General features: G+C 57.9%; 1 protein-coding gene across 11 annotated transcripts in view; it reads right to left on the bottom strand.

The window, feature by feature from the left end:
- CACNA1C (calcium voltage-gated channel subunit alpha1 C) overlaps window positions 1-15,852 on the bottom strand; it is a 462,295-nt gene that overhangs the window by 406,966 nt on the left and 39,477 nt on the right. For all 11 annotated transcript variants that reach the window (XM_012539272.3, XM_049694801.1, XM_012539283.3 and 8 more), the window contains exons 2-3: window positions 5,481-5,802; window positions 1,894-1,999 (exon numbers count right to left, since the gene is read on the bottom strand). In XM_012539272.3, the coding sequence (XP_012394726.1) occupies window positions 1,894-1,999; window positions 5,481-5,802 (428 nt within the window). The remainder of the gene's footprint in view (window positions 1-1,893; window positions 2,000-5,480; window positions 5,803-15,852) is intronic.

Below are 15,852 nucleotides of genomic sequence, written 5' to 3' on the forward strand. Positions count from 1 at the left end.
GAGCATGCTTCCTTAATTGACTGTTACCGCCCAACCCGTGGCTTGAGAGAGGCGGCAGCTGCCTTAGCAACTGGAACCGCCTTCAAGCCCCCATGCTCCTGTGCGGCCCGCATTCCTAGTATGAGGTCCCCGAAGTCCTGACTGCCCCCCACTGCCCTCCCTGCGCTGTGTGGCCTCGCCCTCGTTGGGGAAGACGTTAGCGCGGCCAGCGGGGCGGCCTGGACGGGCCTGGGCCGGTGCTGCCGGTACTGTACCCTTTATTCAGCACAGCTTTACTGGTACAGTTTACACACCAGGAAACCCGCCCGTGTGAGCGTATGACCTGCAATCTGCAGTAAAAGTCCAGAGTTGTGCAACCGTCACCCCCGCCTAGTTTCAGAACTCATCCATCACTCTGTGGAGTGTTTTAAAGACCACGGCCCCTCGCCTCCAGCCCGGAGGGCGTCCAGGGACACCCTGCTCTCCAGCCCGGAGGGGTGGGACCAGCGGCCCTCGGTCACCCAGCGCGCCCACCTGTATAGCCCCTGGTGGCCCTTCTCATCCTCCCGGACTCGAGGTGAGGGGCCGTCTCTGGGGCTAAGATGACAGCCCCCGCCTCAGTGCCTTGGCCCACAGCTGACCCAAAGCGTCACTGGCTTCCAAACGCCCCGGATTGTTTTCCTAAGTGCGCAGCCACAGGGTTCTGGGGAGGACGGGTGGGGTGGGGGGAGGCGACACTCGGAGCAGAAGTAGCACCACTGGAAGAGGCTCCTGCTTTGCTAGGGGCCCTTTGGGACACCCCTCTTGTATTTCTTTTGACACAGCAGAGATGTCCTGCCTGTTAAGAGACAAGGTCACGCCTCAGCAGGCCGCGTGGATTGGGCCGGTGCTCTGGTTGCCGTGTCATCACTAGGCCTGAGGGCCGGCTCCGGAGCCTGACCCCACGTGCAACCCAGGCTCACTGTGACAACCGGGCGACGGCCGTGAAGTCTAAACGGGCATCGGACAGACTGCCTGACGGGGCCAAAAAAAAATGTCAAAGGCTAAAAAGCAGAAGAACTGACTCTCCCGTGACATCACAAGAAGCCGGCAACAGCAGAAGGAGGCCTGGTTCCCTCCTGCTTCTTCCAGAAGCTATCACCAGACAGTCCCGTGTCACCAGAGGAAGCAGCCAATGACGGCGGAAGATGTGCTTTTGGGGGTCACGTGAGAAGCTTTGGTGTCCTGGCAGGGGAGAGGAGGGGGCAGGACTTCCCCCCCAGCCTGCAGCCGAGGCACCCTGGAGCGTCCGGCTCTGCCAGCTGCATTCCAAGGCTCTCCTCCCATGCCCAGACGGCGCAAAGGCCTTTGTGATGACTTCACGCTCAGCCCAAAGTAAACACCCTCCACACTTTTTCCATGGACACATTCTAACCCGACACTGCCAGCGCCGGCCTCCCCACCAACCAGATGGAAAGCCGCCTTTCCCAAGAACAGAAAACCTTTCTAACTAAACAGTACATCTTGGCTGCAAAAGCAAACTTTCCTAAAAGCTTCCTAGAAATTACTTCTCGCGCACCGATCCCACATGTCACCTGAGCAAACGTCACCAGCGGAGCGAAGGCCCTGGAAACAAACACGACAGAGGATCCACAAGGCACACTCGCTCCCGCAAACACCTGCCCTTCAAGGCTGCAGGTGTGCTGCACACCCCCAGAGTTCACACTCACGTGCGCCCTGCTCACAACCGCCTGACTGCAACAGTATCTGTCAAAACAGGCTGACACAAGACAGGTGCCCATTTGAATAGAGCTAGAGCCCTCGGGATCCCAGCCCGGCTGGCTTTGGACCCTCAAACACGTTCCAGCTTGAATCCGCGCGATCCAGGCTCAGGCCTCCGCCGACTCGGAAATGCAGACGCAACAGCGCACTTACCAGGTTGGAGTTGGTGGCGTTCGAGTCGTCCTCTGGGAAGGGAATGTAGATCGCTAAGGCCACACAGTTGGCAAAAATAGTCAGTAAAATAATGATTTCAAATGGCCTGGGAAGGGAGTTAAGGAAGTTAATGCCACGGAAGCACCAGTGAGACAAACATACGCAGATAGATGTTTCAAAACGGAATCAAAGATGCGTCGAATCTTGTTTAAACAATACATTCCAAGCCCCTTGTATTCTGAAAAGAAACATATGCCTTGTTAAGTGCTTCTAATGGGCCCCGCCAAAATGTTCCCTAATATGTCAAACGCAGTGGAGGCCAGGCGCGTGCCAGAGTAAACAGGTTTCTAAAACTTTTTTCCTTCTTTTATTTATTTAGATTTGCCCTGGGCTTCATTTTCCCTCATGTGCGCTCAGGGTTGCTTGAAAGATTGAGGCCCGCTCCAGCCAGGGCTCGCCACCCCCAGCGGCCCACACCGGGGCCCGACAGAGCTTGGCGGGGGAGGGGGGGCCCCCCGGGATTCAAGGCAGAGACTCGACTTGAAGACGTTTCAGTGACAGCTGGAGATGGGATTTTCGATCTTTTAAATTTCGAGTCTGTTTTTTCTTCCTCCTTATTCTCTGCTTGCAAAGAGCCGGAAGGTGGCCAGGGGCTCTGGACGCCCAGGAGCACGGCAGCGTGTGCCGTGCACGCAGGGGACGGCAGATCCATGCAGGGGCCCAGAGCCTCTTCAGTCTGCGGAGGCCCTGCCTGTGATGAGGTGGCCTGTGTCCCAGGGCCTCCTGACTTGCCCGCAGGTTGTGCAGGGCGCTGGAGAGGATAAGCCAAGGTTCGCCCCCCACCCCAAGCAATCAGGGAGGTCCTTGTGCCCGGATTTTCTGCACCAAAATATCAGGGCAGACATATTCTCGAGAGAAAAATGAGCAACTGTGATAACAGCCCTTCCACCCTGCACCCTCAATCGAAGGCCAGAGAAGGAGGCTTCAGAGGAAGGGCCCGGTTCATGCTCTTCCAACCCCATCTCCCCACCTTCCAGCACGGCCAGTTTCCAACCTAGTCTGTGGAGCCTCACAGGAGGAGGTAGAGAAGGAGGATGGCCATTTCTGGAGACAGGGACCACCTCCATCTCCAGGGAAACCTGCACTCACAGAGCTAACAAATCCTGAAGCAGGAAGAGGCCTTGGAGATGGTCTGGTCCAAACTCCTGAGGCCCAGAAAGCCTGAGGAACGTTCCCGAGACCCACGTCAGGCACTGACCAGCCAGGACCAGAACCCAGACCTGTGCCCACCAAGTCCACTGTCCACTCCAGACCTGTGTCATCAGGGCAGCTCGGGGCCTGGAAGGAAGCAGTGATTCTCCAGTCCAGGGCCTCCCGGCTACAGGTCCCCTCGGCCCCAAGGGCAGAGCTAGGGGTCCACTCACCCAGCGTGCCCCACAGACACTGCCGTTGTCTGCGTGCGCCGTGGTGTCCAGAAGATGGCCTGCAGTGCACTGCCCAGCCCCCCAGCTGGACAGACACAGAAAATAAAACCACCTGTCTCAGACCCGAGCTGGCCAACAGCAGAGCCAGGTCCGAACCAGAGCTTCTGACTCAACTTTTCCAACAGGCCGTGCTGCCCCTGGAGCTGGCCGAGGACGTGTGGTGAAGATGGGATGCTGGCCGGGAGGAAGGCCAGGAGCTGACGCTGACCGAGAGCTCGCCCCGGCCAGGCCCTGCTCTGACCACACTACCCGCACTCCGGAGGGGCGGACAGTTATCACCCCGCTTCTACACGGGGAAGCCGAGGCACAGAAGGTGAGATGTCAACTTGCCCGGAGTCACATGGCTTGGGTAGGATGGGGTCAGACCAGAGAGTCTGGCTGCGGAGTCTGAGTCTGTCAGGAACATTCTATGCTGATCCACTCAGAAGTCACCCTAAGCGTTTTTAGGAAGCTGGTTCTTTTAGACCTCCTCCCACACGGCCTCCTCCCTCCCACCCTGTCCCCGCCTGCTCGGCAAACCGACACTCAGCCCCAGGCTGGCAGCTTCGTTCGCATCACCTGGCCCCTGTGGTCCCCCCCCAGGGCAAGAGCACGTCAGCTCAACTGAGCCAGACCTCAAAGTCAGCCTGTCACCCTCCCAGGTTGGTGATGGCTAAGCCCAGGGTGTCTCCGGCTCTGTTGCTCACCCCCAATTTCAGGCTCTCCATCCATCACCTTATGGTAAATTTCGGGGTTACTGCTGGGGAAGAGAAGGTGCGAAGAAACGACTCAGGCACGAAAGAGACTCTGCAACGTGGAGAAGCCCACTGTGGGCTGGCTGTTCAGGCCCAGGTCGGGTCCCCGTGTGTCCCAGCCGGGCTGGGTGGCATCCTCTAGACATCCTCCAGTGCGTTCTCCTCTACACTCTGGGCTCACGGGGAGCAGGCCGCGCGGACCGTGGATTTGGATTCGGGGCACCTGGATCTGAACCCTAGCTCCGCCGGTTGCCAGCGGCATGGTGTGGGCGAGTTCAGCTCCCCCAGGCCCCCCGCCCCCTGGCCCCTCGGCCCTGACTGAGCGTCTGTGACAGCAGCCCAGCGGGGCCGCCCAAGCCCAGCCTCTCACCCGGTCACCCGGAAAGCGGACACCTCGGCCTTGGGAGCCCTGCCTGGCTCTGCAGCTGCACTGGGCTGGGCGCCTCCTCTCGAGTGCCCTTGGACGTAAGGGCTCAGGCACTGACAAAACTAACATCTCCTTCTACCTTTCATCCATCCCCAAGACCTCTAAATCTTTCCATGCAAAGTCATAACTGAAACCCAGCCCTCCATCCTGAACCCCGGAGACGTGGCAGCCCCGCCCAAGTGGATTCTTACTAGAAAGACACCCGGCACTAAGTCCCAGGCCCTAGTCCGGCCCGTGTGACCTACGGGCACTGCGTCATCACGGGGAAGTCAGGGCGCACCCACTGACGGCTGGGAGCCTTTCCATCCCCCTCCCCACGATTCCCGGGCAGGAAGGAGCCGGTACTTGCACCCTGAGAGCCGCCCTTCCAAGCCACTTCCCCTGCAGGCCTTGCTCACCGGGTTCCTCGGACAGGGGGTCTGCGTTACACCCTCAGGGCGGCACTCTCCACTTCAGCTGCACCTGGAGAGCTTAGCCAGGCCTGGGCGGAGCTCAGACACCTGTGCTTTGTCCCAGCTCCCCAGGTGACGCTGATGTGCCCCAAGGCTGAGGAACACTGAGCCACGCCCGAGCGCCGACCCTCTCGCCTCTCCCGGGTCCTGCAGCCTCGAGCAGGAGGTCCCGCATCTGCGCCAGTCCCACAGCTTGGGAGGAGGAGGGGGTCTGGGGTGCAACGCTGTCAACCCCACACATCAGTGGGTCCTGGGCAGGCTCAGCCCGGAGAGGGGGTACTTGCCTACCCCTTAGGCTTGTTTTCTCAAATGCTGCTTATTATATAAAAAAAAACCCCAGGGAGCTGGTATACAAGCAGATTCCTGGGCGCCATCCCCAGAGACTCTGCCTCGAAGCTGGGTAGGGCCCAGACCTCTGCATTCCGACAGCGCCCTGGTGACAGGTGCAGCAGGTCTGAGACCGTCTGCTGGCCCCAAGCACAAAGGATACTTCCACTCCACGATGCTGATGCATGCCCTCCGGATGGGGTTCTTGAGGGTCAGGCAGAGCAGGGCACGGGGCGGGCGCGTGGCCATCGTGCTGCCCTGTTTCTTGGGCTTCCCGTACTGCTGCCGCTTCCGCTGCGTGGAGCTGACCGTGGAGATGGTGGCGTTGCCAGCGCTGCCCATCAGCTTGGCCTGCCGGGCCGCATCAATGGCTGCCTGCCAGGACAGGGCGGCCCCCGGTGTGGGGATGTGCTCAGGTGCCAGCCCCGCGGCCGCGTTGGCATTCATGTTGGCGTGAGCCGGGCGCGGGCTCCCATAGCTGGGACCTGCAGGAGAGAACAGGGGACAGCGGTCACTGGGAGGAAAACAGGAGAGCTTGTGATGTGCTCTGGATCCCAGGCTCACAATTTGTTTTTTTGAAGTCTCATTTCAACCACAATTCAAAAAGAGACATGTACCACAATGTTCACTGCAGCACTATGTACAACAGCCAGGACATGGAAGCAACCTAAATGTCCATCGACAGATGAATGGGTAAAGAAGATGTGTCACATATACACAATGCAATATTACTCAGCCATAAAAAGAAACGAAATGGAGTTATTTGTAGTGAGGTGGATGGACCTAGAGTCTGTCATACAGAGTGAAGTAAGTCAGAAAGAGAAAAACAAATACTGTATGCTAACACATATATATGGAATCTAAAAGAAAAGGTACTGATGAACCTAGTTGCAGGGCAGGAATAAAGAGGTAGACATAGAGAATGGACTTGAGGACACGGGGTGGGAAGGGGAAGCTGGAACCAAGTGAGAGAGTGGCATGGACATATACACACTACCAAATGTAAAATAGATAGCTGGTGGGAAGCAGCCGCATAGCACAGGGAGATCAGCTCGGTGCTCTGTGACCACCTAGAGGGGTGGGTTAGGGAGGATGGGAGGGAGGCTTAAGAGGGAGGAGATATGGGGACATATGCATGCATATGGCTGATTCACTTTGCTGTGCAACAGAAACTAGCACAGTATTGTGAAGCAATTTTACTCCAATAGAGATGTATTAAAAAAAAAAATGTCCTATTTCAAACCACTGCAGGAGCCAGGGAGGTGGCACATGGAAACATCAGTGTGTGACGCTGGGAATCTGCTCTGGTCCTAGTTCAGTCTAGGTCAGCTGTGTGACCTTGGACACATCACACCCCTCGTGTTAGGTGAACAAGACACGAGATGTATTGCATTACAACCTTTACAGACCTCAGAAACAGTGAGTGGAGGATGTAGAAAAAGACAAATATGCAATGCAACACATGTCAATTAAAATACATGCTTGTAAGAACACATACAAATAAAGTAGAAGAGAATGTTGTTTACGGAAGGTGAGGCGGAAAATGAGAATAGGCGTGTGGGGACAGAAAAGAAGAATGAATGAATGAATGAGAGCCACTGCATGAATCAATGCTGACAAACGTACAATGAATTGAAGGGTATAATTCACTCAAATCTCTACACCTAAGTTCCAAAAGATAAAAGTAAGTCTGATACATGAAGGGGATGGACCCAAGCAAGGTCACATCCAGGTACCTCAAAGCCATGTGGCGATGGGAGTTGTTGGATAGGAGGGTGGGGGGCTGTGATGGTTCTGAATCAGGAGCTCCTCTGACATGCTCCCATTGAGAAATAGGATCTACCCGCCCTCCTCCTGACAAAGGGTTGGCCTCTCGTGACCGTTTTGACTGCTAAAGTCCAGCAGAGGTGACAGCAGGGATTACTTCCAAGGCTAGGTCGAGAACTCGCAACACCAGCCCTGGGCCGCCATGCTGTGAGGAAGCCCAGCCAGCCAACGTGGGGTTGGGGGTGGGCATCCCAGCCAGCCCCCAGCTGCTCCAGCCACCGCCTGACTGCAACCCCACGACAACACCCCGAGCCAGAACAGCCCAGCGAGACCTTCCTGAACTCCCGACCCGCAGAAACTGGGAGACAGCACGGTGTTTGCTGCAGAAAGCCACTTGTCTTCGGTGACTCATTACGCAGCGTTTGGTATCTGGCAAAGGGCGCTGTGTGTAGTGGGGGCGACCAGAAAGAAGGAAACCTGGGTAGGAACCAGTGAAATCCAGCACAGAAGCATCTGCATGGCTCTGGTCTAAAGGCAACAGAAGCCTCCAAGACCGTCCGTATGACGCGGCGCGTGTCTGGTGGGTTCTCTGCCGTCAGCTCGGGGGGCACCCACCCCAGAATCCTACAAGGCTTACAAGGGATCAGCTCAGCCTGGGCCCCAGATCAGACAATGACCTTGAGACTGGCCGGCTGGGCAGGTGCCCCAGGGTCAGGAGATGCCACAGAGAGTGGGGTGATTACTGTGGGCGGAGAGCCTGGCATCTGGAGGCCACTTCAGTCGCCTGGGAGACTGTGGCTGGAGCCCAACCAGCGGCACGGATGTCACCTGCAAGCCTCCCTCCACCCCACGATGACCCTCTTCTCTGCTTCATGTGCACAAGGCTCCTCCCGGGAAGCTGCTGGCCCGGGACACGCTGCCCCGTGGGGCCCTTCTCCCTCCTCCCTGCCGCGGGCTGGGTCCAGATGAACGCTTGGTGCCTCGCCCAGCCCCCTCCCCCAGCGCACATCCTGGGCTCGTCCTTCTAGGTTAGACCTTCAAGGCAACTTTTGCTGCCGGTGTGACCCCCTCAGCCCCACCGCCGGCCCTGTCCACGACGGGGACCAGTGCAGAGATGAGCACATGACTCAGCTTAGCCTCAGAACCCAGACACACTCTATCCTAGAAACAGGCTCTGAAAACCACTGGGCACCTGCATCCAGCCACACCTGATGCCCGCCTCACCCTGAGCTTTCCAGTTTTATGCCTTAGGTAACTTCGCTTAAGCCAGTTTGAACTGGATTTCTGTCCCTTGCAACCAAAAGAGAACGAATACGCTTGCTCGTACCTGCCTGGGCTGTCATTCCTCCCAGCTTCCAAAGTCTATGTCCCTTCCATCGTCACACCAGTAACACACAGTAAGTTTCCAGTTTTATGCCAACTGACCGACGTGACCACCAAAACGCTGTACCTCAAGGATTCTGGGACTTTTCTGAGCACGAGAGAAAGGTGACAGATTCGTGATGTCTGCCGGGGGCACGAGAGGGAGGGGGACGGCATCACAGGTGTGCGCTTCCCACCCCGCAGGACCCCAAGATGAGCACTTCGGGTCCACTTAGGTATCAGCTGCTGCCACTTCCCTGTCCGCTGACAGCCGCCTCCGGCACCGTCGCCATGTGGTCCCCGTGGCACTGGAGCCCCACCGCCACTGCTGGGCCTCGTCCTCAGTTCACTGCCTGGCCCCGACCTGACACCAGCTCCATGTCACCATCTAGGACGTCGGGAGCCGGAGGACCCAACCCTTCCCACCGGGGGTCTCATCTGTCATGCACCTGCCGCCGTCCTCCCTGTGTGTGTCTGAAGCCTAAAGCAAGCGGGACCCCGCGAGGCCGGGCCTTCGCCTTTCGCATGGGAGCCCCAAGGAAGGGACGCGAAGCCTCCAGGCGCCTGCAGCACGAGCGGCGCCGTGACAGCCAGCCAGGTGAGTGTTCCCACCACACACGAGGGCGAGGGCGCCGTACTCGCTGGAGGACGAGCTCCTCCTGGGGTTCACGGCCTGAGGGTGAAGAGGCTGCACTTCTGACCCCAAGAACACCCTCCGTGTCGGAGGCGATCTTCACGGGGCAGCGCCCACCACACCACCCACCCCGGGGCCTCCGGGATGGAGGCGGATGGACAGACGTGCTGCCCTGGACCGAGCGGGTCCGGCGTGGCCGGATCGCGTGTCTCACCGGCTTCACCGGCGAGGGCTGCGACCCTTAGCTTGCCCGTTTGGTCTGTGGGAAACCACCTTCCTTCCTAGACCCCCGGTCTGGCCATGACCATGCTGAACAGCCTCTGCTGGAGCTCCTGGGCCGGCCGTCCTCTTCCCTCGCATCCGGGAAAGTGGTCCTGGCTCCACCCTGCCGCACTGTCCGGGTCTCCGCGGTTCTCTCCTGACACGAGGCCTCGACACCACCACGAGGCCTCGACACCACCCCTCCCGCAGACCCTGGCGGCCACAGCCCGGCGCTCCCGGAACGCCTGGACGAAGTGCGAGACGAAGGCGGGAAGCGGCAGACAAGAGCTGACGTCATCACGGCCAAGGCTGGGCTGGGTGCATCCCGGGGCCCCGAGGCAGCGAGACCCGGAAAGCCTGGCCTGGGGGGGCCAACTTCAGGGCCACCCGAGCCCTGGGCGATGACCTTATTTATGCTGTGAGCCGTTCCCAGAGCAGTGGGACCTCTCGGGAGAGGTCCATCTGGAGAAGCACATACGGATAAGCCCGTGGGGAAAAGTGGAATGTCAACCTCTCCCCAGCCAGAGGGCAAGAAAACAACCTTCAGTATTTCGGTCCTGGCAGCCCAAGCACTGCTGCAGCCTGTGACATAACGAAGGGCACAGTAAACACACACACACACACACACACACACACACACACACACACACACACACGAGAGACAGGTGTGGCCCCTCGGGCTGGCCTCCATCCAGGCCGTACCTCAAGGCCCAGCTCAGCCTCTCCTATCACAAGTGACTGTCCCCCACGCCCTGGGATGACTCCCACCCAGGCATGAGGCTCTCAGGACCCCTAGGACCCCCCTGACAAGAGGACACAGTGATCCAGGAATGGCAGGCCCCGCGCTGGCGGAGCCGGAGCAGAGCTAGGGAGGAAGGGAAGCAGCTCTGTGTCTCTGACGGCTTCGGTTAGCAGGAAATAAGCACCCGACGCAAAGAGACCAATTTTCAAATTATAAAGCTGATTCAGAGCTCGGTCCTCTGGCTGCCAGCTGAAACGATGCCACCGTCTAAGTCTGCTCTGGCTCTGCCTTCCTGGACGATCTGCAGGAGCCCAGGGCGGCGGCTCAGCAGACCAGGCCGCACACAGGTGGGCGCCACCGCGGACCAGGCCGCACACACAGGTGGGCGCCACCGCGGACCAGGCCGCGCACACAGGTGGGCGCCACCGCGGACCAGGCCGCGCACACAGGTGGGCGCCACCGCGGACCAGGCCGCGCACACAGGTGGGCGCCACCGCGGACCAGGCCGCACACAGGTGGGCGCCACCGCGGACGCCTTCCTTGTACGGGAGCAGGTTGACTCCCACTCGTGAACCGGCTCCGCCCCCCGGGCAGCTCCCCAGGCCGCACACACGGGCTGTCGCTCCAAGGGGCCAGGACAAGGCACCGGTCGGCCTTAGCACGGGCTGCTCTGCCAGGGCCCAAGCCGGGAGATGGGCTCCCCGGGGCCCCTGCAAGGGAGGCGTGGTGCTGGGACCTGGAGCTACTCAGGGATGAAATCGAGCGACTTTCTTTAATCTGCGTCCATCCACGCACCTGCCCCAGGGCCGCGTCCCAGAAGAGGCCCAGCATCTGCTTGCTAAGGCTCGTGATGACGACGTCACGGCGAGGGTGACCTGGGAAAGCGCAGGATCAGCCCGTCGGCGCCCGAGAGGACGAGCTTTCCCAGGCTCCCTGCTGACCTCTCTGCTGTGACCTCCAGGGAGCACTCCGGCGAAGAGGCTGTGAGAAACGATGTCTATCTCCGGTGCTGCTGGCCTGGTCCAGGCCACCACCCATGTCTTGCCCCAGATGCTGCAGAAGCCCTGCCGTTTCCCCCACTTCTCCTGCCCGTCCCCAGTCCAGTCTCCATGCAGCAGCCAGAGTGACCTTTCAGAAATACAGGTTATGAATCAGGCCCTGTCGTCCTCCCAGTCAAATCTCTTCGCAGTCCAGACTCTGCCACAGGCTGTGAGCCTGCAGGGGCGGCCCTGCCTGCTTCTCAGAACTTCCTCGCTCTCAGCCTGGTCCAGGCACGCCTGCCGTCCTGGCCCCATTTCACTCAGACAAGCTCAGTCCTTGTCTGCCCCAGGACCTTTGCATGTACTCAGCATGTGGTTCCCCCTGCTCCCTGCTTGGGAATTCCTTCGCAAATCCCCTCCCGACCCCACGGTGTAAACGGGCAGACCTCCAACCCCGGCGGCCAGCGTGACCCTCCCCATCTCCCTTCCACATTATCCCTCAGTAGAGAAGCCCAACCGCCTGGCACGAGAAAGGGACCCCCGGTTAGCCATGTGTGTGTAAGGGGTTCAGGGCTACAGGCCGGCTTCGTGCGCACGACCTCCCCCTTTGGCCTCAGTACATGCAGCCGTGCACAGAGGGAGTGTCTCCCAGAGGCCAGGCTTTGTACACACAGCACAACCTCGGCTCATTTATGGAGACGAGAAGCAATCGTGTAGCACCAAGGACATGCTTCCTCTCGGGCCGGGTGCGTCCTGAGGGCTTTGCAGATGCCCGCAGTGACCGGGGCCTCCGTTCCCTTTAAGAGCGAAGCAGCCGACCTGAAACAGAAAGCGAGCTTCTCTGCCCATGAAAGGCCAAACGAGCAGCCAGCTGGAGGCCATTAATCTTCTCCATCTAGCGCGTTTACTGAGATAGCCGGGCGCTCACACAGGGAGGACGCCGTCGGGCGCTCACACAGGGAGGACGCCGTCGGGCACTCACACAGGGAGGACGCCGTCGGGCGCTCACACGGGGAGGATGCCGTCTGGGCTCAGACGACAGCTGAGGCCCGGGCCATCGCAGCCGGGTGTGCTCCCCCAGGGAAGGCTGGGGTCCCGCTCAGCCCCGGGCGGACTGCCGGACCGACTAACTCAGAAGCCATCCCCCCTCCTCCTCTGCGCGCTCCTGTCCCGCAGAGCCTGGACACACTTTCCAACCTCCCCGTGGCCAGGGGTCAGCCAGGTCGAGGCCTGAAATGAAACTACGTCCGGTGGGGAGGGTGTCCGTGCCACTACTCTCGCCCTGTAGAGACAGAAAGGCTCTGGCAATGGCTTCCCGGTGCCCAGACCTCGGATAAGGTGCTGTGATCCCCAGCGCAGTACCGCCCAGATCCACTTCCTGCAGATCCCAGAGTCCCAGTCCTCTTAGCGACCCAGCTCTGCCGTGTGGTCCTAGGAGCGGTCCTGGGGCCTCGCCTACTGCCGGCTCTCCCAAGCCTTCCAGTCGCTTTGTAAGCCTTTAAATGCCTGTATTAAGTATTCATCCTCGTAAAACAGCTACGGCAGTGTCTGCTGTAGGTCTGAGCCTTGACCGACACGGGCAGGCTACAGCAGCGCTGTCCTAAGGAACTTCTGCAATGATGGAGACGCTCCGTAATTCTGGGGTGTCCAACGTGGTACCCACCAGGCACTGGCTTTAAGCACTGGCCAGGAGCTAGTGCAACTGAGGAACTACACTTTGATTTGTATCAATATTTAATTTCAGGTAATCTACATTGAAGTACCCTCACATGGCTAGTAGCCACACTGTGGACGGCACACGTCTACATTTAAAGAGGAGTCGTGGGTTTCCCTGATGGCGCAGTGGTTGGGGGTCCACCTGCCGATGCAGGGGACACGGGTTCGTGCCCCGGTCTGGGAAGATCCCACATGCCGCGGAGCGGCTGGGCCCGTGAGCCATGGCCGCTGAGCCTGCGCGTCCGGAGCCTGTGCTCCGCAGCGGGAGAGGCCACAGCAGTGAGAGGCCCGCGTACCGCAAAAAAATAAAAAAAAAAAAGCAATCAAGACCTGATTCCGAGGCTGCTGGGTGGGTGGATTTTCTGATCAGGAAATAACCACTCTGTGCAGAAAGACATATTTTCAAAGCATACAAGATCCTAAGACCCAACAAACAACAGAAACGAAAAGTCATTTTTCAGGGGTTAATACTCTCGACAGACGAATAAGAAACTGGGTTTCCCAATGGGCAGATGGGGAAGCTGACGTTTCCCCCAGCCCAAGCTGGGCCCACAAGAGCCCGGGGACATCCCAGCTGAGATGCAAGCCCTCTCCCCAGACCAAGCCCCCAGAGGGTCTCCTGAGCGTGTCAACCGTGAGCTGTACGTCTGCCTCCTTCTCTTAGCTGGGCTATTACTGCACTATTTTCAACGGTCTCCTGTCGGTCCCTCCGCCCTCCTCTCCCCACATCCTGCTACACACACAGTTCACGAGGGATGACGATGCTCAGAATGGGCCCTGGACCACAGGAGTCAAATCTGCTCTGAAACAAAGAGACAGTGAGGGACCAGGGACATCTGTGGCCGTCTCCTCAACTCGACCCATCGGGCGCTGCCTTAAATAAACCCGCCTCTTTTCTGTGCTCCATCACACCTCCATCTAATGACAGGGCAGAGGCAGAGAATCTAGAGCGCTTTGGAAGCCCAAGCCAACGGGGAGGGCGTAAGGGGACCAGCATTCTCACCTTCCAGAGATCCCGCAAACAAAACCTGCTCTCTGCTCTCCATGGGGCAGCAAGTCCAAAGGAAAGACAAGGAGAGAGAATCCAGAGAGGGACTCGCATGGAAGCAAACTGGCCTCCATCTGCAGAGGACCCTAACCAGAAAGCCATGCCCCTGCGGTACTCAAGGTCACACTGACCTCAGAGAACAGAAGGAAGAAGAACAGCCAGAAAGCAAACTGACAGAGTCGCTGAACCACGCCCCGCAGCCAAAGGTCGTCAATTGCCAAGAGTGAGAAAACGCTTCTCCTGCTTATATCCAAGCAGGGGGAGGGGGCACGTCGCACCCTCCTGCTATTTGAATGAAGGCACCTGTCACCACCTGGTGACGGCAAACCTAAATTACAGGACCTAGTGGAGAATTCCCTCACGTTTACTGAAAGTCAGCATTTCAGCTTTTTAAGTGTCACCACAAAGTACCCTTTATAGTAAAAAACAAGTAGATCTAGCCCTGGCTGAGGTCAGGTACCAGCTAGAAAAAAGGGAAATCCTCCAGGTCGCCGATGTCTGGGGACGGGAAGGGTGCAGAAGACGGGAAGAGGGCCACAGTGGCCTGGCAGAGCACCTGTGGGACCCAAACACCGACTCCCCCTCCTGTGCTTTGGCCAATGAAAGCCTGAGGAGTTCAGGGGCCCCTCTCCGATTCTCCCAACGAGCTGTAAGCCCCCTGCGAGCAGGAACCAGCTCTGTGGCTTCTGAAATCCTAGCACAGCAGTCACCCAGGAGGTGCTCAAAGCACAGCGCCTGCACGGAAGTTCTCTGCAGAACTTCTGCTTAGGCTTCACAGATATTTATGCAGAAGTCCACAGAGACGATGCTATTCCATTCTTTAGATCAGTATGTTCGCCGTATGGTGAATGTGGTTATGTCCTTGTTAAGGGGAGGTTTGTTTCCTGTCCCACACCAGCAGGGAAACTCCAAGAAGCAGGGCCCTCACCCATCCTACTCACCACTGCTCCCCCAGCCCAGAGATGCCTGGCTGTGACGCATGCTCACTGAAAGTGTGCTGCATGAATCAATAAGTGGATATTGGCAGGATGTAACTGTCCCGTGATCTTTTCTCCCTTAACATTCATCACTTAGACTCTGACCCCATGATACTGAGGGGTTTGCCGCTTTGGCCCCATTTTATTGGAAGGAAAACAGAGACACAGGGAGACCACACCTTTCCCAATCACCAGAACTAGAACATGGGAGGCAGTGCTACCTTGCGAGGACAGTTTTTAGGAGATTCAGTGGACCCAACCTAGTTCCTTCTCACCATCTGGGAGGGTGGGGGGCAGAAAGGCTCGCTTCCCTCACTGATGCTCACCTGCCCACTTCTTTCACCCACTGAGGGGGGACGGGCACCTCTGGGAACCAGCAGTAACCAGCTCTGACTCAGAGGACCGGCGGGAGAGCCCTGCGGAGGCTCGGAGCCCAGAGCTCAGACCCAGACCCTCGCGACCGAGAGCACGCCCACTCCGCAGGAGAGAAGGTCTGCTGAGCCCAGAGCCCCGCCAGCCCCACCGGGGACCCTTCCCAGGCCCCTTTCGCTGCGCCCACCACGGGTAAGTATCCACCACGGTGTGAATTATACCAACACCAAACTGGAGATCCCCCAAAGCCCACCACTGGGGCACTGGTTAGATAAACCAATGCAGATCCACGTGATAGAATTGTAGGAAGCCATAAGAATTATGTTCTTGAAAAATAATATACAGAAGGAAACCCAGAAAGGTTTCCTTTCTGGAAAGGAGGGGATATATGTGTACATACAGCCGACTCACTTTGCTGTACAGCAGAAACTAACACAACATTGTAAAGCAACTCTACTCCAATAAAAGCTAATTAAAAAAAGAAAAATAATATAGAAAAAAAATTTACAACATAATATTAAGCAACAGCATCCAAAGAAGTGTATACCGTAGGACCTCAATTTTATAAAAGACTTTTTTATAGGAGAGAGGCTAAACGGAAACTAAATAGAAATAAATTATCAAATAATTTATTATTTTTAAAAAACAGAAATGTTATTAGCGATTATCTTCAGGT

The sequence above is a fragment of the Orcinus orca genome, chromosome 11 (assembly GCF_937001465.1).
Source record: "Orcinus orca chromosome 11, mOrcOrc1.1, whole genome shotgun sequence".
Taxonomy (NCBI): Eukaryota; Metazoa; Chordata; class Mammalia; order Artiodactyla; family Delphinidae; genus Orcinus; species Orcinus orca.